This window comes from Chiloscyllium plagiosum, chromosome 38 (genome assembly GCF_004010195.1).
Source record: "Chiloscyllium plagiosum isolate BGI_BamShark_2017 chromosome 38, ASM401019v2, whole genome shotgun sequence".
NCBI classification, from domain to species: domain Eukaryota; kingdom Metazoa; phylum Chordata; class Chondrichthyes; order Orectolobiformes; family Hemiscylliidae; genus Chiloscyllium; species Chiloscyllium plagiosum.
This window is the reverse complement of record NC_057747.1, coordinates 482064-507691: the sequence shown is the minus strand read 5'-3', so window position 1 is coordinate 507691 and position 25628 is coordinate 482064. Positions and strand designations below refer to the sequence as shown.

General features: G+C 42.4%; 1 protein-coding gene across 2 annotated transcripts in view; it reads right to left on the bottom strand.

Annotated features, from left to right (window-relative positions):
- Positions 1–25628, bottom strand: part of LOC122541738 (primary cilium assembly protein FAM149B1-like) — a 203105-nt gene that overhangs the window by 153183 nt on the left and 24294 nt on the right. For both annotated transcript variants that reach the window (XM_043678630.1, XM_043678629.1), the window contains exons 5-7: positions 17132–17251; positions 7587–7760; positions 1657–1847 (exon numbers count right to left, since the gene is read on the bottom strand). In XM_043678630.1, the coding sequence (XP_043534565.1) occupies positions 1657–1847; positions 7587–7760; positions 17132–17251 (485 nt within the window). The remainder of the gene's footprint in view (positions 1–1656; positions 1848–7586; positions 7761–17131; positions 17252–25628) is intronic.

The window sequence follows — 25628 nt, the reverse complement described above, 5'->3', positions numbered from 1 at the left end:
CCATCTAGTATTGAAGACACATCAGAGTCCAAGATGGATGCAGCCAGCGTCACAATCTTGATACTGGTACCGCCTCAAGAAGAGCAGGAATTTCGTCCAAGATGCTCTAGGTGCAAGGGACGGGCTATGGTCCAGCACACGCCGCCTATGAAGGAGTCAGAGTAGGAAGAACAAGACCGAGGTGAAAATGTCCCAGGAGAAGCTAGAAGAAAAAGAACAGGTTGACATTGCAGACTTGGTGGTGATTGTGATGAATGTAGGGATTCAAAAAGGTGAGAATGAGATCCTTGATTGGGGCTATTAACCTGCGCCATCAGGGAGCTCTGGCTGTCAAATATAAACAGGAGTCTCAGAGAGTCTCCTCACTCTAGGGACTGTTCAAAGCCAGCTGGTAGAAGTCAATGTACTGTGCAAGTGTAAATGAGGGGTGACTTGGTGACAGCATACCAGCTTCTCAGCAGTTACTTCAGTTTCTTTAGTGACAGGAAACTTGAGTTCTTGCTGGACTTCCAAGAGTAAATTATGTCACATGGTCACCAACTATCAGGGAATGCGTCTGGTCATTACTAGTACAAAATATCTATGACATTGAATTAGCCAGTTTTGAGAAGATTTGTAGCTCAGGTTGAGGTTCTGGATGTAGATTTGCTTGCTGAGCTGGAAGCTGAAAATGAACCTTCCAGCTCAGCGAGCAAACCTAAATTCATGATATTGAATTTTAAATATTCCTCTTCTCTCTTGGGTTTTAATTCAACATGCATTGCTCATCATCCCAAGCATTTCTGACCAGTTCTGACATTTTATTCATTCACGAGTCTATCAAAGTGCCACACACAACACATTTTCCAGCAAAGATCATAGAATCATACTGAAAAGGCCTTTTGGCTCACTGCCAAAAATATACTACTACCTACACTAGCCCTACTTTCCCATCAGAGATCCATGTTCTTGATTATTATGGCACTTCAAGTGTTCATCCAAATATTTCTTGAAGTTTGTGGTTTCCCCATCTCAATTCCCTACCCAGGCAATACATTCTTGATCCCAACACTCTCTGGGTGAAAAAGGTTTTCCTCAAATCTCTTATAAACATTCGGCCTTTCCATTTAAAATTATGCCCTCTTGTTATTGACCTGGATATCAATCAGAAACACTTGGGGTGCAATCTACTTCCATGGAGGTGCTAAGAAAGGAAAGTAATTAGCCAGTTGACTGTAGAGAGATATTCTCCTCCTTGCCATCTCACCAGCTTAAATACCCTTATCATGAACCTCCTCAACTACCTGCATTCCTGGCAGGTGGGCAAAGTGGCTGGTGGCCTGACTAGGTAACGGATGAAGCTGCCTGCTGGGCTGGGAGGGACCTCCATTTGCATTAATCTAGGACAACTGAAAGCAGAGATGGATGCAAGGGATTGATCTCTGCCCCTTTCCTTGACTTTGACCACCTCTGAGTCTCATTTAGCAGCTCCATGACCTATGAATTCCTTCAAATACTTAAATAAAGTGATTTAAACAGCAGTAATCTCCAGATTTAGTGTTTCACCAAAATCTCCACAGAGCAACATCATATCATGGATTAGAACTACTGATTTTGAAACTAATTATGTGTTACAATTTTCAAAATGGTCTATATCTAGTTCAGTTGCCTTTATACCTGAAATGTGCCCTTCCCAGTGCTTCCGGATCAGCTCCTCCATACAACCCAGGAATTCCAGCCACACCTCATTAAAGAGCTCTGCCACGATTATATTTCTCCTGCAGTGACTCGGAGAGACAAGAGGTAGCCCCAGTCTGCTTTCACTCTGCAAAGTAGGAGCCAATTTCTTCTCATAGTTTTCATCTTCCCTGTGTAGACATGTGACACAAAATCTTAAAAATGGAAATGAAATTGCAAAGAAAAAACACAATTACTTACCCTGGTACAAAACAAAATTTATTGGATCTAGCAAATCTGTGGGGAGAAAGAAGAGTTAATGTTTCAAGATCAGTAACTCTTCATCTGATGAAGTGCAGATGAAGAGTCATGGTCTCGAAATGTCAAATCTGCTTCCTCCTCACTGATCATGCCAGACCTGCTGGGTTTCTCCAGCAATTTCTGTTTTTTTTTCTCAGATCTGCAATTTTATTTACTTACCCTGACTTCTACCATAACACCCAGTGACCATCAGGATCTACAATACAAGTGTGACTAGGTTCTGGAATAATTCAGCAATGTCTACCACTAACATCACCTAATTATATCACAGTCACCTCTTTGTTAACTGAATTGGATCCTACAGAATAGCTTTAGTTTTTGTATAAACTAATAATCCCCTGCACATACCCATGTTTTCAGTGGGAAAAGTTGGAGGCTAAAGAAGAGAATCTGGGTTAGATTTCTGTACATTTTTGTTGATTCATTCATGGGGTTTGGGTATTGCTGATCAGACCAGTGTTTATTGCCAATCGCTAATTGATTTCAGAGGGCAGTTGACACATCGTGAAATGAGGGGAAATGAGGAATCTGGTGAAAACCATGTTGATCCTTTTTGGTGGACGGTCCCAAATTCTGGATTATTAGACCAGTTACATTATCACTGCACCAGTGCCTCCCCACCTGAGTTAAGTTAGCTCAACCATTCACATCAGTGTCTAGATTAGTGAGATAAGTGGTATAGGGAGCAATGGAGATAGAGGAGTTTGTGAAATCACATAGGATTTTCATTTTGAGTCTTATTTAATGAGGTTGAACAAGCTGGAGCTGTTTTCCCTGAAGCGTCAGAGGCTTAGAGAGGTTTATAAAATCATGTGGGGCATGGATAGGATAAATAGATGAGGTATTTTTCCTGGGGTGGGGGAGTCCAGAACTAGAGGGCATAGATTTAGGGTGAGAGGGGAAAGATACAAAAGAGACCTAAGGGGCAACTTTGTCACACAGATGGTAGAATGGGCTGCCAGAGGAAGTGGTGGAGGCTAGTACAATTGCAGCATTTGAAAGGCATCTGGATAGGTATATGAATGGGAAGAGTTTGGAGGGATAGGGACCGGTTGCTGGCAGGTGGAAATAGATTGGGGTTGGATATCTGGTTTGCATGGGCCAGTTAGACCGAGGAGTCTGTTTCCATTCTGTACATCTCTATGACTTAACTGGAATCTATTTGACTACTCCATAGTTAGGGGGACAGACAGAAGGTTCTGTGGGAATAAGAGAGCCTCAAGGTTGGTGTGTTGCATTCCAGATGCCACGGTACGTGATATCTCAGATTGCATTTTTGGGAGCCTTGTGGGGGAGGGGGAGCAGTTTCAAGTTGTGGTCCACACAGGCACCAATGACGTAGGTAGGAAGAGAGATGGAGATTTAAGGTAGAAATTCAGGGAGCTAGGGCAGAAGCTTAGAGCTAGAACAAACAGAGTTGTTATCTCTGGTTTGTTGCCCATGCCACATGCTAGCGAGGTGAAGAATAGGGAGAGAGAGGAGTTGAACACATGGCTACAGGGATGGTGCAGGATGGAAGGTTTCGGATATCTGGATAATTAGGGCTCATTCTGGGGTAGGTGAGACCTCTACAAACAGGATGGTCGACAACTGAACTGAGGGGTACCAATATTCTGGGGGTGGGGGAGATTTGCTAATGCTCTTCAGGTGGGCTTAACCAGGGGGATGGCAACCTAAATTGTCATTAGAGTGTAGACAAGGTTGAGAACAGGGAGGTCCGAAATAAGGTTTCAGGGTCGCAAGAGGGCACTGGCAAGCAAGAGGTTGATTTGAAATCTGTCTACTTCAACATCAGGAGCATCTGGAATAAGGTGGGTGAACTTGCAGCATGGGTCAGTATCTGGGATTTCTAAGTTATGGTCATTTCAGATACGTGCTTAGAGCGGGAACAGGAATGGTTGTTGCAGGTTCCAGGATTTAGATGTTTCAGTAAGAACAGAGATGATGATAAGAGAGGTGTGCGTGTGGCATTGTTAGTCAAGGATGGTATTATGGTGGCAGAAAGGATGTTTCAGGACTTGTCAACTGAGGCAGCATAGGCTGAGGTTAGAAACAGGTAAGGAGAGGTCACCCTGTTGAGAGTTTTCTATAAGCCTCTGAATAGTTCCAGAGATTTAGAGGAAAGGATAGAAAAGATGATTCTTGATAGGAGCGAGAGTGACAGGGTAGTTGCTATGGGGGACTTCAACTTCCCAAATATTGACTGGGAAAACCATTGTTCAAGTACTTTAGTCAGTGTTTGTCCATTCTGTGCAGGAGGGTTTTCTGACACAATATGTAGACAAGCCAACAAGGGGCGAGGCCGCATGAGATTTGGTACTGGGTAATGAATACGGCCAGGTGTTAGACTTGGAGCTAGGAGACCACTTTGGTGATAATGACCACAATTCAGTTATGTTTACTTTCGTGAAGGAAAGTGATAGGTATATACCTTAGGGCAAGAATTATTGCTGGGGGAAAGGCAATTATGATGCGATTAGACAAGAATAAGGTTCGGGAAGGAAACTGCAGGGGAACGGCACAATAGAAATGTGGAGCGTATTCAAGGAACAGCCACTGTGTGTCCTTAATAAGTATGTACCTGTCAGAGAGGGAGGAAGTTGTCGAGAGCAGGAGCCATGGTTTACCAAGGAAGTTGAATCTTTTGTCAAGATAAAGAAGAAGGCTTATGTTCGGATGAGATGTGAAGGCTCAGTTATGGCGATTGTGAGTTATAAAGTAGCCAGGAAAGACTTAAAGAGAGCGGGAGGACATGGGAGGAGGGGACATGAGAAGTTCTTGGCGGATAGGATCAGGGAAAACCCTAAAACTTTCTATCTATATATAAGAATGACGAGAGTAAGATTAGGTCCAATCAAGGACAGTAGGGGGAAGCTGCATGTGGAGAGGATTCGATTAGATTAAATTACCTACAGTGTGGAAACAGGCCATTTGGCCCAACAAGTCCACACAACCATCCAAAGAGTAACCCACCCAGACCCATTCCCCGACATTTACCTGACTATTGCACCTAACACTATGGGCAATTTAGCATGGCCAATTCCACCTACCTACATATCTATTGGATTATGGGAGGAAACCAGAGCAACTGGAGGAAATCCTTGCAGATATGGGGAGAATGTGCAAACTCCACACAGATAGTCACCCGAGGCTGAAATCGAACCTGGGTCCCTGGCGCTGTGAGGCAGCAGTGCTAACCACTGAGTCACTATACTGCCCCTTAAACGCTTCCCAGTAAGATACTTGAAAATAGCAATTCCCTGACCAGGAATCGAACACGGGCCACGGCAGTGAAAACGCCAAATCCTAACCATTTGACCACCTGGAGATAGTGGAATACCGAGAAACAGATTACTAGACTAGATGGAATTGAGATTCACAAGGAGGAGGGGTTAGAAGTTCTGGCAAGTGTAAAAATAGATAAGTCCCCTGGGCTGGATGGGATTTAACTGAGAATTCTCTGGGAAGCTAGGGAGGAGATTGCCAAGCCTTTGGCTTTGATCTTTATGTCGTCATTGTCTACAGAAATAGTGCCAGAAGACTGGAGGATAACAAATGTTGTTTTCTTGTTCAAGGAGAGTACAGACAACCCTGGCAATTATAGACCAGTGAGATTTACTTTGGTTGTGGGTAAAGTGTTGGAAAAGTTATAAGGGATAGGATTTATAACAATCTAGAAAGGAATAAGTTGTTTAGGAATAGTCAACACGGTTTTCTGAAGGGTAGTTCGTGTCTCACAAACCTTATTGAGTTCTTTGAAAGGGTGACCAAACAGTTGGATGAGGGTAAAGCAGTTGATGTGGTGTATATGGATTTCAGTAAGGCGTTTGATTAAGTTCCCCATGGTAGGCTACTGCACAAAGTACGGAGGTATGGGATTGGATCAGAAATTGGCTAGCTGAAAGTGGTGGTTGATGGGAGATATTCATTCTGGAGTTCAGTTACTAATGGTGTACCACAAGGATCTGTCTTGGGGCCACTGCTGTTTGTCATTTTTATAAACGACCTGGATGAGGGCGTAGAAGGATGGGTTAGTAAATTTGCGGACGACACTAAGGTCAGTACAGCTGTGGATAGTGTCAAAGGATGTTGTAGGTTACAGAGGGACGCAGATATGCTGCAGATCTGGGCTGAGAGCTGGCAAATGGAGTTTAATGCAGAAAAGTGTGAGGTGATTCACTTTGGAAGGAGCAACAGGAATACAGAGTACTGGGCTAATGGTAAGATTCTTGGCATTGTAGATGAGCAGACAGATATTGGTGTCCATGTACATAGATCCCCCAAAGTTGCCATCCAGGTTGATAGGCCTGTTAAGAAGGTGTGTTAGCGTTTGTTAATAGAGAGATTGAGTTTCGGAACCATGAGGTCATGCTGCAGCTGTACAAAAGTCTTGTACAGCTGTACTTGGATTATTGCGTGCAGTTCTGGTCACCGCATTATCGGAAGGATGTGGAAGCTTTGGAAAGGATTCAGAGGAAATTTACTGAGATGTTGCCTGGTATGGAGGGACTATCTAATGAGGAAAGGTTGAGGGACTTGAGGGTGTTTTTGTTAGAGTGATGATGGTTGAGAGGTGGCTTAAGTGAGACATATAAGATAATCATAGGGTTAGATCGGTGGACAGTGACACCCTTTTTCCTAGGATGGTGATGGCTAGCATGAGGGGACATAGCTTCAAATTGTGAGGTGATAGATATCGGACAAGATGTCAGAAGTAGTTTCTTTACTCAATGGGTAGTAGGGGCATGGAATGCACTAACTGCAACAGTTGTAGACTCACCAACTTTACAGACATTTAAATGGCCATTGGATAGGCATATGGACAAGAATGGTATAGTGTAGTTGAGATAGGCTTCAGATTAGTTTCACAGGGCGGTGCAACATCGAGGGCCAAAGGGCCTGTACTGCACCATAATGTTCTATGTATATGAACAGAGAATGTATATGAACAGAATTTGGATGAGTTCAAGTGTTTGATACAAGAAACCTAATTTAAAGATGTACACTTTTAAACATAAAATTTAATGTATTTAGCTTACTATATTGAGTTCTGAAGAAGGGTTACTCAACCCAAAATGTTCACTCTGATTTCTCTCCACATATGCTACCAGACCTGCTGAGCTTTTCCAGTATTTTCTACTTTTGTCTCTGATTGACAGCATCCACAGTTCTTTCGATTTTTATTTGGTTTAGTATATCTACGTGCCAAAAAGTAGCCATCTTGCCTAAATTTCAGTTTCCATCTCTTTTTCTGTCATCTTGTAGATTACAGCTTTTCATCAGCAGATACAAGTACATTTTATATGCAGCAAGAACTTCTGCTGCAACCACCCTTTAAGGTAGTGAGTTCTAGACTCTTGGCACCTTATGACTGAAAAGACTGCTCAACTCCTCTGTAATGGTATGTTCCACTACATTAAGTTTGCTCATAATTACAAGTTGGAGCTGTTGTTGAAGAGGTGGAAGAGTGAGCCCCAACTTTCATCAGAAGTGCTGCTGGTAACCAGGAGTCTGGATTAAGCTTTAGCTGAAAACACTGAACAGCAAATGTTTTGTTAGTGATGATCCTAGAAGTCATTAAACAAGAATAGTGTTTTCATGATACTAACAGCTCTCGGCGGTCAACTACGAGGTATTCCTCAACAATGCCTTCAGCAATAATCACACCATTCTCAGCCTCTTCATGTTCTTCCCCAGGAAATGTGGCAATCTTCTGCATAAAGTCACCATCTTTGCATTGAGAAAGATCCGAGATGGTCACTTTTTTACCAAGAACACAAAGTCTGAAAGAAAAGATAAATCTAGGCTGTTAAAAAGTAGAAACAGTTAAAAACATGGGGAAATGTGTGATAGATAAAATATTGCTTGCTTTCCTCTCCAACAATCAGCTAAGCCAACTAATTAGCTTATTGGGAAGCTTCTAGGGCAGAATTTTTAGGTCATAGAATTTTTACAACAAGGAGAAGGGCCCATTGGCCATTATGTCCATGCTAGTTTAGATTCCATACAGTGTGGAAACAGGACCTTCGGCCTAACAAGTCCACACCAACCCTCCAAAGTGTAACCCACCCAGACCCATTTCCCCCTGACTAACGCACCAAGCACTATGGGTAATTTAGCATGGCCAATTCACCTGGCCTGCACATCTTTGGACTGTGGGAGGAAACCAGAGCACCTGGTGGAAATCCATACAGACACGGGGAGAATGTGCAAACTCCACACAGACAGTCACCTGAGGCTGGAATCGAACCTGGGACCTCGGTGCTGTGAGGCAACAGTGCTAACCACTGAACCACCATGCCGCCCATATCAAACATCTATCTATTGCAATCTATTTTTCAGCATTTGGTTCATAGCCTTGTATGTTACGGCGTTTCAAGTGCCCATCTAAATACTACTTCTTCTATGTTCTATGTTCTTCTATGTTCTATGTACTTAAATGTTGCAATGGCTCCCACCTCTATCAGCTTTATTAGGCAGTGAGTTCCTCTGGGTGAAAAAAAACGTTCAATTCCCTTCGTCTAAAATTGTGTCTGTCTAGTTATTGACCCTCTACTAAAGGGAAAGTTTCTCCCTGCCCACCTTATGCGAAAATAAAGCTAATTCAATTCAATATCTGTGCCCCTCATAATATTGCACACCTCAATCAGATCCCTGCCTAGCTTCTTTCTTATGCGGAAAGTCAGGAGGCATGGGATAGAGGGAAATTTGGCCAATTGGATAGAAAACTGGCTAACCGGTCGAAGGCAGAGAGTGGTGGTAGATGGTAAATATTCAGCCTGGAGCCCAGTTACAAGTGGAGTTCCGCAGGGATCAGTTCTGGGTCCTCTGCTGTTTGTGGTAGAGTCGGAATCATTGGCGACCTTTAAGCGGCATTTGGATAGGTACATGGATGGGTACTTAATTTAGGTTAGAAGTTCGGCACAACATCGTGGGCCGAAGGGCCTGTTCTTTGCTGTATTGTTCTATGTTCTATGTTCTAAAACTCTGGTGCGGCCGCACTTTGGAGTATTGCGTGCAGTTCTGGTCACCGCATTACAGGAAGGATGTGGAAGCTTTGGAGAGGGTGCAGAGAAGGTTTACCAGGATGTTGCCTGGAATGGAGAGGAAGTCGTACGAGGATAGGTTGAGAGTTCTCGGCCTTTTCTCGTTGGAACGGCGAAGGATGAGGGGTGACTTGATAGAGGTTTATAAGATGATCAGGGGAATAGATAGAGTAGACAGTCAGAGACTTTTTCCCCGGGTACAACAGAGTGTTACAAGGGGACATAAATTTAAGGTGAAGGGTGGAAGGTATAGGGGAGATGTCAGGGATGGGTTCTTTACCCAGAGAGTGGTGGGGGCATGGAATGCGCTGCCCGTGGGAGTGGTAGAGTCGGAATCATTGGCGACCTTTAAGCGGCATTTGGATAGGTACATGGATGGGTACTTAATCTAGGTTAGAAGTTCGGCACAACATCGTGGGCCGAAGGGCCTGTTCTGTGCTGTATTGTTCTATGTTCTATGTTCTATGTTCTCTTCTAAGGAAAACTACCATAATCTATCTCATGGCATGGTGGCTCAGTGGTAGCACTGCTGCCTCAAAGCGCCAGGAACCTGGTTTTGATTCCACCCTTGGGTGACTGGAGTTTACACATCCTCCCTGTGTCTGCATGGGTTTCATCTAGCTACTCCAGTTTCCTCCCACAGTCCAAAGATGTGCAGGTAAGGTGGATTGTCCATATTAAATTGTCCATAGTGTCCAGGGATGTGCAGGTCAGATGGGTTAGCCATGGGAAATGTGGAGTTACATGGTCAGGATTGGATGTGGGATGCTCTTCAGAGGGTTGTTGTGGATTCAATGGGCCGAATGGCCTCTTTCCACATTGTAGGGATCCCATTTTGTTCTATTCCAGTCTCTCTTCATAGCTGAATCGCTCCAGGCCAGGGAACATGCTTATGAATCTCCTTTGCACCCTCTATGTTATAATCACAACTTTCCTACAGTGTGGCAATCCAGCTGTAGTCTCATCAATGTTATATAGTGGTTAGCACTGCTGCCTCACAGCACCAGAGACCCAGGTTCAATTCTGGCCTTGGGTGACTGTCTGTGTGGAGTTTGCACATTCTCCCTGTGTCTGCATGGGTATCCTCGGGGTGTTCCGGTTTCCTCCCATAGTTCAAAGTTGCGCAGGTTAGCTGAATTGGTCATGCTAAATTGCCAATCATGTTCAGAGATGTGTAGTTAGGTGCATTAGCCATGAGAAATGTACAGCAATAGGGTAGAGGAATGGGGCTAGGTGGGATATTCTTTGAAGGGTTAGTGTTGACTTGTTGGGCCAAATGGCCTGTTTCCACACTGTAGGGAATCCATGATTTCTATGATTACCTCCTTGCTATTATTTACAATGCCTTGACTAATAAAGGCAAGCATACCATATGCCTTCTTAATCACTTTGTTGACCTGTCCTATTGCCTTCAAGGATGTATGGGCATCAAGGTCCCTGTGAACTTCTCGAGTTCTGAAGGTCTGGTTATTCCATGCACACTCCCTTGCCCTGTTCAGGATTTGATTTGATTTCATACTGTTCAGTCATTGATATCATCCTGTCAGTCTATCATCCTCCTCCTTTCCTCCTTCCTCCTCAGTACTAACATAGTGATCATTAATGTACGTTACAAACAAGAAGCGACCCAGCAACAAAGCCTGTGGTACACCACCAGACACAGCTGTCAGTTACAAAAACACCCTTCAGCCATCACCCATTGTATCCTGGCACTAAGACAAACTGCTCTGGATCCTATGAATTCCTAAGCTTCTTCAATAGTCTGCCATATCAGACCAAGTCAAAGCCTTCTGAGGTCCAATAGACCACATCAACCTCATTATCCTTATCATCATAGAGTCATAGAGATGTACAGCACGGAAACAGAACCTTTGGTCCAACTCGTCCATGCCGACCAGATATCCTAACCTAATTTAGTCCGATTTGCCGGAGACCAAAATTGCACACAATGTTCCAAAAGTGGCCTAACCAAAGTCCTGTATAACTACAACATGTCCTCCCAACTCCTATACTCAATGCTCTGTCCAATAAAGGAAAGCATACCAAACACCTTCTTCACTATCCTATCTACCTGGGACTGCACTTTCAAGGAACTATGAACATGCACTCCAAGGTCTCTTTGTTTAGCAACACTTCCCAATCATTAAGTGTATAAATCCTGCTCTGATTTGCCTTTCCAAAATGCCGTACCTTACACTTATCTAAATTTAACTTCATCTGCCACTCCTCAGCGCATTGATCCATCTGATCAAGATCCCATTGTATTCTGAGGCAAACTTCTTACCTCTTCAAGAAATTAAATCAGATTTATTAGACATGATCTTCCCCTGACAAAGCCATGCTGACTATCCTTGGTTAATCTCAGTATCTCCCTGTGGAGATTAACTTTGTCCCTCAGTACTTTTTCCAATAATTTCTCTTCCACAGATATGAGATTCACCGGCCTGTATTTTCCTGTGTGTATATTTCTACAACTTTTCTTGAATACTGGTACAATTAGCTGGCTGCGAACAGGATGATCTTTCAGTTGTTGTCATTGGCCTGAACTACCCAATCTTGGGGAAGCAGATAAATGAACCAAAATTCCTGCTTGTCATAAGCTCCTTTGGACATGTACCTGCTATTGGCAAAAGTAGGATAGAACTTGGTTATAAGAGCACAAGGATGATCTTGCACTAGTTACATGAATGTATTTGAGAAAGGTTAAATTTTGATCATGTCATTGATTGTATTTATTAGGGTGTACATGAGAGCCTTTTGATTTGTACAGGGTACTCTGCCATCACTAAGGTGACATCACTAAGGTTACTCTAATTCAAATCAAGAGGTCAGTTAGCTTGGTTGGCTGGATGGCTGGTAACACAGTAATGCCAACAGTTTAGTTTCAATTTCCCCACCAGCTGAAGTTATTATGAGAAGTTTTCCTTCTCAACCTGCTCGCATGTCTGAGATGTGGTTATCCTCAGGTTAAACCACAACCAATCATTCTCGGATGACAGAGCAGGACTACGGTCCTCTGGGACTTTGGCATCTTTACTTTAATTCAATAGTCTGTTGTTTTCCCCTTTTGTTGAAGCACTTATCCAGTTTCATCTTAAACCATCTTAGGGTTTTAACCCCTCCTGAGGGTAAACAATGATCAATTGATAATCATCAGTCTTTTACATACTTCGACCATTAATCTCATCTTTCAATATTTGTTCTCTGCTAGATCCCCCTTTACGTTCTCTGTCCAGAAGAAAATACCCTACTTTTACAAGAAAAATAAGAAGTTATGCACTTTTGCAAAGAATAGAGGAGCTGGAGATTATTTGAATGGGGAAGGTTGCAGGTAAGGACAGCACAGTAGGATTTGAAAGTCCTTGTGCATAAATCACAAAAAGCTGGTAGACAAGTTCTTGCAATGGCAAATGGGATGTCGGCCTTTACTTCAGAAGGAATGGAGCATAAAAATAGTGAAGTTTTTCGAGAGGTCATCCAGCATTCCCTACACCGATGAGCTTTTCCTTTCACCTTAACAGGAATATACTGTGTCTGCACTCTTGTGAAGGGTTTCCATTTTCTGGCCATCCCTTTGCATGTGTACATCTGCCCTCAATCAGCTTTTGAAATTTCTTGCCTAATATTGTCAAAATTAGCCTTCCTCTAATTTAGAACTTTAACTTTTACATCCGGTCTATCCTTTTCCATCACTACTTTGAAAATGATAGAATTATGGTCACTGGCCCCAAAATGTTCCTTCACTGACAACTCAGTCGCCTTCCCTGCCTTATTACCCAAGAGTAGGTCAAGTTTTGTACCTTCTCTCCTAGGAACATTCACATACTGAATCAGAAAATGTTCTTGTAGACACTTAACAAATTGCTCTCTGTCTAAACCCTTAACCCTGGCAGTCCCAGTCTATGTTTGGAAAGTTAAAATCCCTTACCATAACTACCCTATTATTCTTACAGATAACTGAAATCTCCTTACAAATCTGTTTCTCAATTTTCTGCTGACTATTAGGGCATCTATAAAACAATCCGAATACGGTAATTTCTTATTTCTCAGTTCCACCCAAATAGTTTCCCTGGATGTATTCCCAGGAATACCCTCCCTAAGTACAGTAGTAGTGTTGTCTCTTATCAAAAACGCCTCGTCTCTTGCCTCCCTTTCTATCCTTCTTGTACCATTTGTACCCTGGAACATTAAGCTGCTAGTCCTGTCCATCGCTGACCCACGTTTCTGAAATTGATATATTATTGAGTCCCATGTTGCTAACCATGCCCTGAGTTCATCTGCATTCCCTGTTAGGGCTCTTGCATTGAAGTAAATGCTGTTAAATTCATCAGTCCTACCTTGTTCTCTGATTTGGTCCTGCCTGCCCTGACTGTTTAACTTGCTCTCTTTCCCAACTGTACCAGTCTCAGATTGATCTCTTTCCTCACTATTTTCCTGGGTCCCACGTTACTAGTTTAAATCCTCCTGGGCAGCTCTAACAAATCTTCCTGCCATAACATAAGTCCCCTTTCAATTCAGGTGCAATCCGTCCTTCTTGTACCGGTCACGTCTACCCCGGAAGAGATTCCAATGATCCAAAAATGTGAACCCTTCTCGCCTGCACCAGCTCCCTACCCTCACTAGCTTGTAGCACCAGGAGTAATCCAGATGTTACTACCCTTGAGGACTTCATTTTTAAATACCTGCCTAATTTTCTATATTCGCCCTTCAGAATCACATCCTTTTCCCTTCCTATGTCGTTGGTTCCGATATCGTCCCTCTCCCCTTCAAGAACATTCTACACCTTCTCTGAGATATCCTTGATCCTGGCACCGGGGCAACACACCATTCTGATTTTTTACTGCTAGCTGCAGAAACATCTGTCTGTGCCTCTGACTAGACAGTCCCTATCACATTCCCTATTACATTAGAACTTAGAGAAATGACGGTTTCGGTTAAGATAAAGAAGGAAACGCATGTCAGGTACAGACAGGAGAGATCGAGTGAATCCTTAAGAGTATAAAGGCAGTAGGAGTATACTTAAGAGGGAAATCAGGAGGACAAAAAGGGGACATGAGATAGCTTTGGTAAATAGAGTTAAGGAGAAAGCAAAGGATTTTTATAAATAAATTAAAGAAAAAAGGGTAACTAGGGAGAGAATAGGGCCCCTCAAAGATCAAAAAGGCAGCCTATGTGTGGAGTCGCAGGAGATGGGCGAGATACTAAATGAGCATTTTGCATCAGTGTTTACTGTGAGGAAGGATACAGAAGATATAGAATGAGAGGAAATAGATGGTGACATCTTGAAAAATGTCCATATTACAGAAGAGGAGATGCTGGATGTATTGAAATGCATAGAACTGGATAAATCCAAAGGACCTGTTCAGGTGTACCCTGTGGGAAACTAGGGAAGTGATTGCTGGGCCCCTTGCTGAGATATTTATATCATCAATCGTTACAGGTCAGACTGGAGGTTGGCTAATGTTGTGCCATTATTTAAGAAAGGTGGTAAGGACTAGCCAGGAAACTATAAACCAGTGACCTGACATCAGTGGTGGGCAAGTTGTTGGAAGGAATCCTGAGGGACAAGATTTACATGTATTTGGAAAGGCAAGGACTGATTACGGATAGTCAGCATGGCTTTGTGTGTGGGAAATCATGTCTCATAAACTTGGTTTGGTTTTTGAAGAAGTAACAAAGAGGATTGATAAGGGCAGAGCTACGGACGTGATCTATGAGGACTTCAGTCAGGCAGTCGACAAGGTTCCTCATGGGAGACTGATTAGCAAGGGTGGATCTCATGGAATACAGGGAGAACTAGCCACTTGGACACAAAACCGGTTCAAAGGTGGTGGTGGAGGGTTGCTTTTCAGACTGGAGGCCTGTGAACGAGTGATGTGTCATGAGGATTGGTGTTGGGTCCACTACGTTCATAATTTATATAAATGATTTGGATGCGAACGTGGGAGGTATAGTTAATAAGTTTGCAGATGACATCAAAATTGGAGGCGTAGTGGACAGCAAAGAAAGTACCTCGAAGTACAATGGGATCTAGATCAGATGGGCCAATGGGTTGAGAAGTGACAGATGGAATTTAGTTTAGATAAATGTGAAGTGCTGCATTTTGGAAAAGCAGAGCAGGACTTCTACACTTACTGGTTAGGTCCTGAGAAGTGTTGCTGAACAAAGAGACCTTGGAGTGTAGGTTTATATTTCCTTGAAAGTAGAGTCGCAGATAGATACGATCATGAAAAAGGCGTTTGGTATGCTTTCCTTTACTGATCACAGTATTGAGTATATGAATTGGGACGTCATGTTGTGGCTGTACAGGGTATTGGTTAGGTCACTTTTGGAATATTGCGTGCAATTCTGGTCTCCTTCCTATCAGAAGGATGCTGTGAAACTTGAAAGGGTTCAGAAAAGATTTACAAGGATGTTGCCAGGATTGGAAGATTTGAAATATAGGGGAGGCTAAATAGGTTGGGGCTGTTTTAGCTGGAGCGTTGGAGGCTGAGGGGTGACCTTGCAGAGGTTTATAAAATCATGAGGGACATGGATAGGGTGAATAGACAAGGTCTTTTCCCTGGGGTGGGGGAATCCAGAACTAAAGGGTGAGACAGGAAAGACATAAAAGGGACCCAAGGGGAAGCTTTTTCATGCAGAGGGTGGGACATGTATGGAATGAGCTGCCATAGGAAGTGGTGGTGGCTGGTATTATTACAGCATTTTAAAGGTGTATGGGTGGGTATATGAATAGGAAGGGTTTAGAGGCAAATGGGACCATGATAGGTTAAGATATCTGGTTGGCATGGAGGAGTTGGGCCGCAAGGTCTGTTTCCGTGCTGTACATCTCTACAACTCTGTAAGTACATAGCCACTCGCTAGACACCTAAAATACTGATCCCCTCATCATTGAAAGATATGCTAACATTGAAGACAGTCAAGAAACATTCACCAGGTTGAGACTGGGTAGGAATTTCTTTTATAAGAGAGATTGAGTAGTTTGGTCCTGTATTCACTGGAGTTTAGAAGAATATGGCAACCTTGTTGAAATGTGTAAGATTCTTAGCGGACCTGATAGGGTGTATGCAGAAAGGTTTTCCCTTTGGGAGAACAGTCTAAGGCCAAAAAGCATAATGTCAATACAAGGGGTCACCTAATTAGGTCAGGAATTTCTTCACTCAGTTGGTAATCAATCTATGGAATTCTTTACCAAGAGGGTTGTTAAGGATATTCAAAGATAAGATAGAAGAATTTTGAAAATCACCAAGAGAAACTATGGTTATAGGGAAAAGGCAGGAATGTCAAGTTGATTATTATCAGATCAGCCATGATCTCATTATCCAGCAGAGTAGATCTAAGGGCCAAATGGCCTACTCTTGTTCTTTCTTCTTCTGGTCTCAGAATAAATCCAATTAATTAGTGTATGCCATTACATTGAAATTTATTACATGCATTCTGAAAACCTTCTAAATGTAATACATTAATTACTCATTTCATTCATTCGTACAGTTGTTAAAAGTTAGAAGAAAGCCATTCAGCTCATTCTGTTCCCTGCAATAGTAACTCAACTAGTTCCATTCATCCACTGATTTTCCTTGTCTCTTTCACGGTCAAGTTTCCAAAGTCACAACTGAATCTGCCTCAACCACACCCTCAGATAGTGTCTCCTAAAACCTAACCACTTGCTGCATCATTTCACTCTTGGTTCTTTTGCCAATTATGTTAATTTGGTGTCTTCTAATTCTTAACTTTTCCACCCATGGAATAGATTTTTCCCATCTACTCTCCCTTCAATTCGCAGAATTTTGAAGACAGCTATAAAATCACCTTCCAACTTCTTCTCTTCAATGAGAATAGCCTCAACTTCTCCAGTATATCAACATCATTGAAGTCTCCCATACTTCAGAATATTCTCACGTTTCTTTTAAGTACTTTCAATCCCTTGCCAATACAGCCCTCATTAGACCCCATGGCCTCTTGTTGTCTCTCCCCACTTGGGTCCCATATTGACTAACCTTCATGTTGGACCATAGCGTGAGTTTCCTTTCATGCCCCTCAGTCCTGACTCTCTTCTAATTAGACTCATCTCCTTTGATGTTATAATATTATTCCTGGCTGATACTTACTCAGTCACATCTCCTTCAGAGCTTGAACTGAAAGTTGGCAATGGAGTAGCAACATTTTCTGGACCAGGATACCAACAATATGCTTCATCAGCAGGAGGGACTATTTGTTTCCCCAAAATTCTGTCAGATAAAAAATAAAATACTTTTAACAGTAATAATCCTATCCAATTAGCCAATACATTACTGCAAAATTATTTTAAATGATAGATTATTCATAAAGTTATACAAAAATATGAATTAAGAGCAGGAGTAGGTCATTTGACATCTTATTCCTGGTCCATCATTTGAGAAAATCATGGTTAATCTGACTCTGACCTCAACTCCTGAAGAAGGGCTTATGCCCGAAACGTCGATTTTCCTGTTCCCTGGATGCTGCCTGACCTGCTGCGCTTTTCCAGCAACATATTTTCAGCTCTTTTTCTGCCCGCCCTGTCTTGTCCATCAATAATCTATCCAACTCAGCCTTACAAATATTCAATGATCTTGCCTCACAGTAGAAGAGAATTCCACAGATGCATGACCACTAACAAAAGCAAAATTATTATTTCTGTCTTAAAAGTAAGACCTTTTACTCTTAATATCTCTTAAAACTGTATCTGTTTCACAAGGGGAAATTCCTTTCAGTATCAAGTTTGCTCAGGATTTATATGTTTGCTGCCTTTAGCATTGGAGGGGCTAAATAACAGTAACCACAATGAACTATTTCATCTTGTTTAGAACAGTAGAAGTACATGACATGCCTGCACTGAAAGGGGTAAATGTAAAACTAATTACAGAAAACAATATTTCACTGAGTGAGTGGTCCATTTATTGAGGAGGTTCCTCAGTGAGACAGAGGAAGCAGTTTATGATAAATGACTCAAATAAAACTTTGATTTATGTCATAAAACAAAAGAAGATATGAGTAATTTGAGACGTGATATTTGGCATAATGATTCAGAAAGGTCAAAGACTGGAAAAAGTAAATGTAACACCATTATTCAAGAAAGGATGGAGGCAAAAAAACATAAATAACAGTAATCTAATACCTTTGTTAGGAGGTCAGCAGAGATACTGTAAAAATTATACTGTGATCAAACAAAACTATATAGTTTGTGAAAAGGAAATTGTCTTTAACTAACATGATCAAGTTTTTGAGGAAATAATAAATAATGTAGATAAAGAGAACATGTAGATAAAGAGAACATGGTGCACTTGGATTTTCAAAAGGCATTTGATAAGGTGCCTCATTAAAGGTTACAATACAATATAAGAGCTCACAATGTCAGGGCAACATACTAGAATGGATAAAGGATTGATTAGCTAGCAAAAGCAGTAAAGATAAATGGGTCTTTTTTCAGATTGGCAAGCTATAACAGGGACAGTGCCACAGGGATCAGGGTAGTGGTTGGATCAAGGTCAGCCAGATGGACCTCATAGAGTATGAGTTTCCTGATTGGAGATGTTAACCTGGTCCAATCAGAGAGTCCTGGCTGTCAAAAGAAAATGGGAGTCTACCGCAGTTAGGCGGTAGTGTGGGTAAAAGAAACGAAGAAAAAAAATTTTTAAAATAAAAACACAACCTGAGCCGCCTCACGGGTTTTAGCTTTGACTTCTTAGGGATGCAAAACAGTGGGCCATTTATTGACTGCTGTTGCACACCATCCACCTCTTCTCCTTATGCAATGCCCAGACACGCCTTAGCATGCCCAGTTGCCAATGGGCAGTCCGGATCTCCAGTGGAGGGCTCTCTATGCGGAGTCCTCCCCCTTTCTCTCAGGGACCTGGGGTGAAGGGTGCTGCATGCAGCGGTCCCCTGCAACCACAGATTGCGGTGCTTCACAGACTCCCAGTTCAACTGCTTGTTCTGTGGGAAATGTGGACCATGTATATATGTGGTGTGGGCATTTGCACTCCCTTTTTAGTTTTCTTCAGGATCTTCTTTATGTTTTTGGTTACACTTCAGCCCACCCCTGATCACTGGTCACCTCATGTGGACGGGGGTAGGTTGGTCAGAAGACCTCCTCGTGGGTCTGCTCCTGGGCCTGGCCAGGCTGGCCACAAAGATGTCCAAGCAGCGGGCCGTGTAGGGGGTAATTAGGGCTAATTGCCTGCCCCTCTTCCCCAGTTATATGTGGGTCCAGGTTTCCCTAGAGAAAGAACACGCAGTGTTTAGCAACACTATCAAGGTTTTCAGGGAGAGGTGGGCACTGCGGTGTATGGAGTGCTTTATTTCCCCTTCCCTGCTCTCCCTTTCACTTTTTTGATCACTCAGCATTACCCTTTGTTGAGAAGGGCGTTGTTTGTCACTGTCCACTTCAGTGTTTCCTTCTTCCCGGTGGTGGAATATGAATAAAGATTTATGCACTTGTTGTTCTTCACCTGCACACGCACACGCAATAAAAAAAGATGGGATTCCGAATCTCGTCACTGGAGGTAAAAAAAGGAATAAACAGGAGATCAGAATCTCTTTGGTTCAGGTGACTGACTCTGAAAAAAATAAGAACAGGTGTGTCAGGGCTCTGCTCACTCCAGGAGCTGGCTCAGTGCTAGCTGGGTCAGTGTCATGTGCAAAAGTGTGTGCCATCCAAAAGATGCATTTCATAAATTCACCAAAGATCCTCAGACAGCACGTTCCAAACCCAAGCCTACTTGAATCTGGAAGGACAAGGGCAGCAGATACATGGGAACACCATCACCTCCAGTTCCCCTCCAAGCCACTGACCATCCTGACTTGGAAATATATCACATTTCCTCTACTGTCGCGAGGTCACAATCCTAGAATGCCTTCCCTTATGACATTACGGCTCAACGCACAGCAGGTAGACTGCAGCAGCTCAAGAAGGCAGCTTACCATCACTTTTTCAAGGACAACTAGGAACCAGTGGTGCCCACATCCCATAACTGAATAAATTAAAAAAAGGGGACAACAACTGAAAAATTGCGAGCAACTTTTGTAGTACACGGATTCCTGGAGGTGCTGGTCATAGACAATGACCACTTCCCAGCAGATTCCTCAAAGTGAGAGAGACAGTTTACTTCAGGGGACAAAGTTTAACATCAAAACTGCAGAAATGGCCCTGTATGGATAATAGGCATTGTCAACACAAGGTTAGGTTCCATAATGTTCAATGTTTGGGTAGGAGAGATGATGATGAAAAAGCAGATGGATTAAATAAAAGCTGCAACCCCACAAATGGGACAGGAGCAGAACACATCTGGCCCCTAGGAACATCCTGTCAGAACACTTGGGTTCACCTCCTCTACCTAGCATCGAAGAAATGGAAGATGAGATGGACACAGCAGATGTAGCAGCCTTGACGTTGCTACCGCCTGAAAATGAACTTCGGCTGAGACACTCCAGGCAACAACGCCAGTATCCGAGGTAGAGTAGGAGGAACCGGAACTGGTGCAAAAATGCCCCAAGGAAAAAGCTATAGGAAAAAGAACAGGAGGGATGTAGTGATTAGAACGAGGTCAGCCAGGTGGACCTCACAGAATATGAATTCCCAGAATGAGGCTGTTAACCTGGTCAAATCAGGGAGTCCTGACTGACGGATATAAACAGATTGTTACTGCAGTTAGGCGGTAGTGTGGGGGTTTAAAAAAAGAAAATGAAAAGAAAATGAAAAAAAGAAAAAAAACCCAGACTGTCAGGGTTCCATTCACTCTCGGAGCCGGTTCTGAGATAGTTAAGTGGTCGGCACAACATCATGGGCTGAAGGGCCTGTTCTGTGCTGTACTGTTCTATAGCTGGGTCAGTGAAATGCACAATGCATGTGTAAATAAAGGGTGACTTGGTGAAGGGATACTGACCTTTGCGGAATTATTTCAATCAGTGCTGGGGCCTTAGTTTTTCACAATCTATAACAATGATCTGGATGTGGGGAGTGAGTGTACGGCAGCTAAGTTTGCTGATGACCCAAGGTGGGTAAGATACCAAGAGGAAGTACAGAGTCTGCAAAGAGATATGGATAGGTTGAATGAGTGGATGAAAAAGTGCCAGATGCAGTATAATATGGGAACGTAGGAACGTTTCTACTTTGGTAGAAATATCAGAAGAGCAGTACTTTTGTTCAATGGAGAGAGACTGCAGATCTCTGAAGTTTAGACAGGTGAGGGCTTCCTGGCTTACAAGTCACAAAAAGTTAATACACAAGTAATTAAGAAGGCAAGTGGACTGTTGCCGTTTCTTGCATGTGGAATGGAATATAAGAGTAGGTAGGTTTTATTGCAGTTGTTCAAGTACTTTGTGAGACCACAGCTGGTGTACTAGCTACAATTTGTTCTTATTTACATAAGGATATAATTTTTTTGAGCAGATCAGAGTAGGTTCATTTTACTCATTCCTGGGATGAAGGACAGGTTGAACAGGATGATCGTTTTGAGGACAATCCTGAGTTAGTGAACTGCCTTGACAAAGGACAGCCAGATCATTGGATTTGGCATGGTCCAGTTTTACCAGAAGATGAAGTGTGTTCTGAGGAAGGGCCACTGGAACCGAAATGTCAATGCTGATTTCTCTCCACAGATGCTGCCAGACCTGTTGAACTTTTCCATTAATTTCTGAATTTGCTCTTCGACTCACGAATTACTTATTATTTGCAGGAAAACATCAAAGATAGCTCACAAGCATCTATGCAGAGAAAAGGAGAATTCAGAGTTCTGAAGAAGAAGCATCAGGCTGAAAATTTAACTGTTTCTCTCCTGTCGTACTGCATATTTCCATTTTTTTTATATTCACTAACTTTAAGGTTTATTCACCAGCATTTCAACAACCTTCTGGGCCGGAACCATTTTTTCTTTTCAAGAGAATAAGTTGCAAACATGAACCAGCCAATCAGTTGCAAACTTTAATCACTACAAACAGCAATAGTCATACGGTGGTACATAATCACAGTAATACTAAATAAAGACATATTATGTTGAAACTTTTGATTTTCTAGTAAATTGACAAGAAATACTTAAGTAAACCATGTACATAAGTGCACTGACTGTCCCCAACCAGCCTTTGCTTGCAAAAGTCAAAATAGTGTCCAATATGAGGTGATTCCACAATTAGACAGCATTTGCTAAATAATCAAAGAGTGCAAGTCCCATTCAAAGAGTGCAAGTCCCATTCAAAATTTAAATAAAATGTAGCAACTAATCACTATTCATTATCTAATTGGCACATTTGTCATGGCAACACTGCTACTAATTAGAGTCCACATGCCACCAATCAGCAAACTCCTCTTGTACAGAATAGTTATTTTCTGTTGGCATTAATATTTCTTGCAAATTACCGTAATGTATGCAAGACACAAAATTTCAACATAATGTGTCCTTCCACAACAAAACAAAAACAAACAGCAGGGGCAGTTGAGTAACAGGTAGGCTCAAATAATTGGGCAGGTAGTTAGGCAACCTGGAACAGATTGGAGATTTTCACCTGTTCAGCTAGTCAGTGATATGATGCAACTTGTAGTTAGACCAGATAGGAAGTAAATGGACTCAGTGGTAAATATTAGAAATGAAAAGGAAGTCAAGAAATTGTCGTAAGTATTACTTAATTGTTCACTAAGTTACACATAAGTAACATGGGAATTTTGTGACACTCATGTGAGAATACAAATGCTGCACACTATCAGTTAGCCCCAGGTTTGTTCTCCTTTGATGTAAATATGCTGCTAGCATATAGAAGAAACATAATAAAGAGGACAGGAGTCCCCTTGAACCAAGATCATTCAATCTTTGTCTGGAATATAATCAATAATGGACCAGCCACAGTCTTCTAGGTAGAACATTCCAAAGATTCTTCACAGGATGAAGAAATTTCTCTCCAAATCTGTCTGAAATGCTAGTGTATCATCACACAATGCCCCCAGTTAGAGTCATGGAGTTATACTGCATGGAAACAGACCTTTCGGTCCAACTCGGCGCATTAACTAGATATCCTGAACTGATTTGGCAACAATTTGTCCATATCCGCTAAACCCTTCCTATTCATGTAGCCACCCCCCAGATGTCTTTCAAAGGGTATAATTGTAGTAGTCTCTATCACCTCATCTGGCAGCTCATTCCGTACACTCACCACCCACTGCATGAAAAAGTTGCCCCTCGAATCCTTTTCATATCTTTCCCCTCTCACCTTAAACCTATGCCATCATTCCTGATGAAGGGCTTTTGCCCAAAACGACTCTCCTACTCCTCGGGTGCTGCCTGACCTGCCGTGCATTTCCAACATCACACTCTCAACACTTAAACCTATGCTCTCTATTTTTGGACACCCCCACCCTGGGGAAAAACACCTTGGATATTCTTCCTATCCATGCCTCAAGGTCACCCTTCAACCTTTGATGCTCCAGGGAAAATAGCCCCAGCATATTCAGCCTCTCCTTATAGCTCTAAGGCATGGATTGTCTATGCCTCAAGGTGCTGGAGCAGTCCCACCAACACTGCCTGCGCAAGATCCTGCAATCCGTTGGGAAGAAAGACACACCATCACCAGCGTTCTCGATCAGGCCAACATCCCTCGCTTTGGCTACTGTGAGCTGGATATGTTCTTTGCATAACTGACACGAGACTCCCCAAGCAAGTGCTCTACTCTCAGCTCTGAAATGGCAGGTGAGCCCCAGGTGGAGAGAAGAAATGCTTCAGTGATACCCTCAAAGCTTCACCGGCAAAGTGTGGCATTCTCACCAACACCCTGGAAACATTGGCCCAAGACCATCCAAAGTGGAGGAGGTGCATCCAGGAAAACATCAAGCACCTTGACACTGCCATCAGGAAAATATGGAAGCCAAGTGAAAACAGCCTCAGGACCGTCCTGCCACACCAATATACCACCCATCCCTTCTCACAATCACCTTCTTCTCAAAATGTAACAGAGCCTGTGGAAGACATATCAGTCTTGCAGTCACCTATGGACTTACTGTGAGATGGAAAGAATATCATCCTTGTCTATAAGGGACTGTCAATGATAGCTCAAACCCTCCATTCCCAGCAACATCCTTTTGAATCTTTTCTGAATCCTTTCAGGTTTAACAATAGCATTAGTATAGCAAGAAAACTAAAATTGAATGCAGTTTTCTAAAAGTGGTCTCACCAATCTCCTGTACAGTATCAGTATAGACAGTTGGGATTGAGTGTATTCCTAAAGGAGTATAAGTGCAGTGGGAATATACTCAAGAGGGGAATCAGGACAGCAGAAAGGGAACATGAGATAGCTTTGGTTAAATCCAAAAGGTTTGCAATAGAATCCAAAGGGTTTTTATAAATGCATTAAGTGCACAAGACTGACTAATGAGAGAATAGGGCCCCTTAAAGATCAACATGGTCATCTGCATGTGAAACCACAGAAGTTGGGTGAGATACTATGCAAATATTTTGCATCAGTATTTACTGTGGAGAAGGACATGGGAACTTGGGGAAATAAATAGTGATTTCTTAAAGTGTTCATATGACAGAAGAGGTGGTAGTCGATAATTAAACACATAAAACACATTAATCTTTGGGGTTTGAGCAGGTGTATCCTAGAACTTTGTGGGAAGGGTTTGCAAGGTTCCTTACTGAGGTATCTATCATTGAAAGCCACAGATGAGTTGTTGAAAAACTGGAGGGTGGCTAATGTGGTGCCATTATTTAAGCAAGGTGGTAAGGAAAAGCCAGGGAACTATAGAAGGGTGAGCTGACTTCATTAGTGGCTAAGTTGTTGGAGGGGATTCTGAGGGACTGGATATACATGCATTTAAAAAGGCAATGACTGATTAGGAAGAGTCAAAATGTCTTTGTGCATGAGAAAGCATGTCTCACTAACTTAATTGAGTTTTTTGAAGAAGTGATGCAGACTGATGAAAGCAGAGCAGTAAAATGTTTTCTTTATGGACTTCAGCAAGGTGTTTGTCAACATTCTGCATGGTAGATGGGTTAGCAAAGTTAGAATCCATTATGGAGCTAGCCAACTGGATACAAAATTAGCTTGAAGGCAAGAGACAGAGGCTGACATTAGAGGGTTGACTTTCAGATTATAGCCTATTGCCAGTGGTGTGTGGCATGGATTGGCGCTGGGTCCACTGCTTTTTGTCATTTATGTAAATGATTTTGAGAACATAGGAGGTATGGTTAGTAAGTTCGCAGATGACACAAATTAGAGAAGTGAACAGTGAAGATGGTTATCTCAGGACAACAGACCCTTGATGGGGCCAATGGACTGAGGAATGGCAGATGGAGTTTAATTTTGATAAATGTGAGGTGTTGCATTTTGTTAAGGCAAAGTCTAGTATCCCTACACGTTTAGTATCTCTCAAACTAGCCTAGCATTATCCAAGGTACTTGCAGCACCAAAGACAGTTGGGGAATTGGTGTGCCATCAGACCAAATTACTTTCACATATTTCAATCTTGACAGTGCAAACCAGACCCTGACAATGAAAAAGCCAGCAGTTCATTGGAAACAGTGGCAAAAAAGCTCAAAACATTATAAGTCAAGTGTTCGAAGGCAGACAATGTGGGTGAGATCTAAGTGAGTACTTTGCATC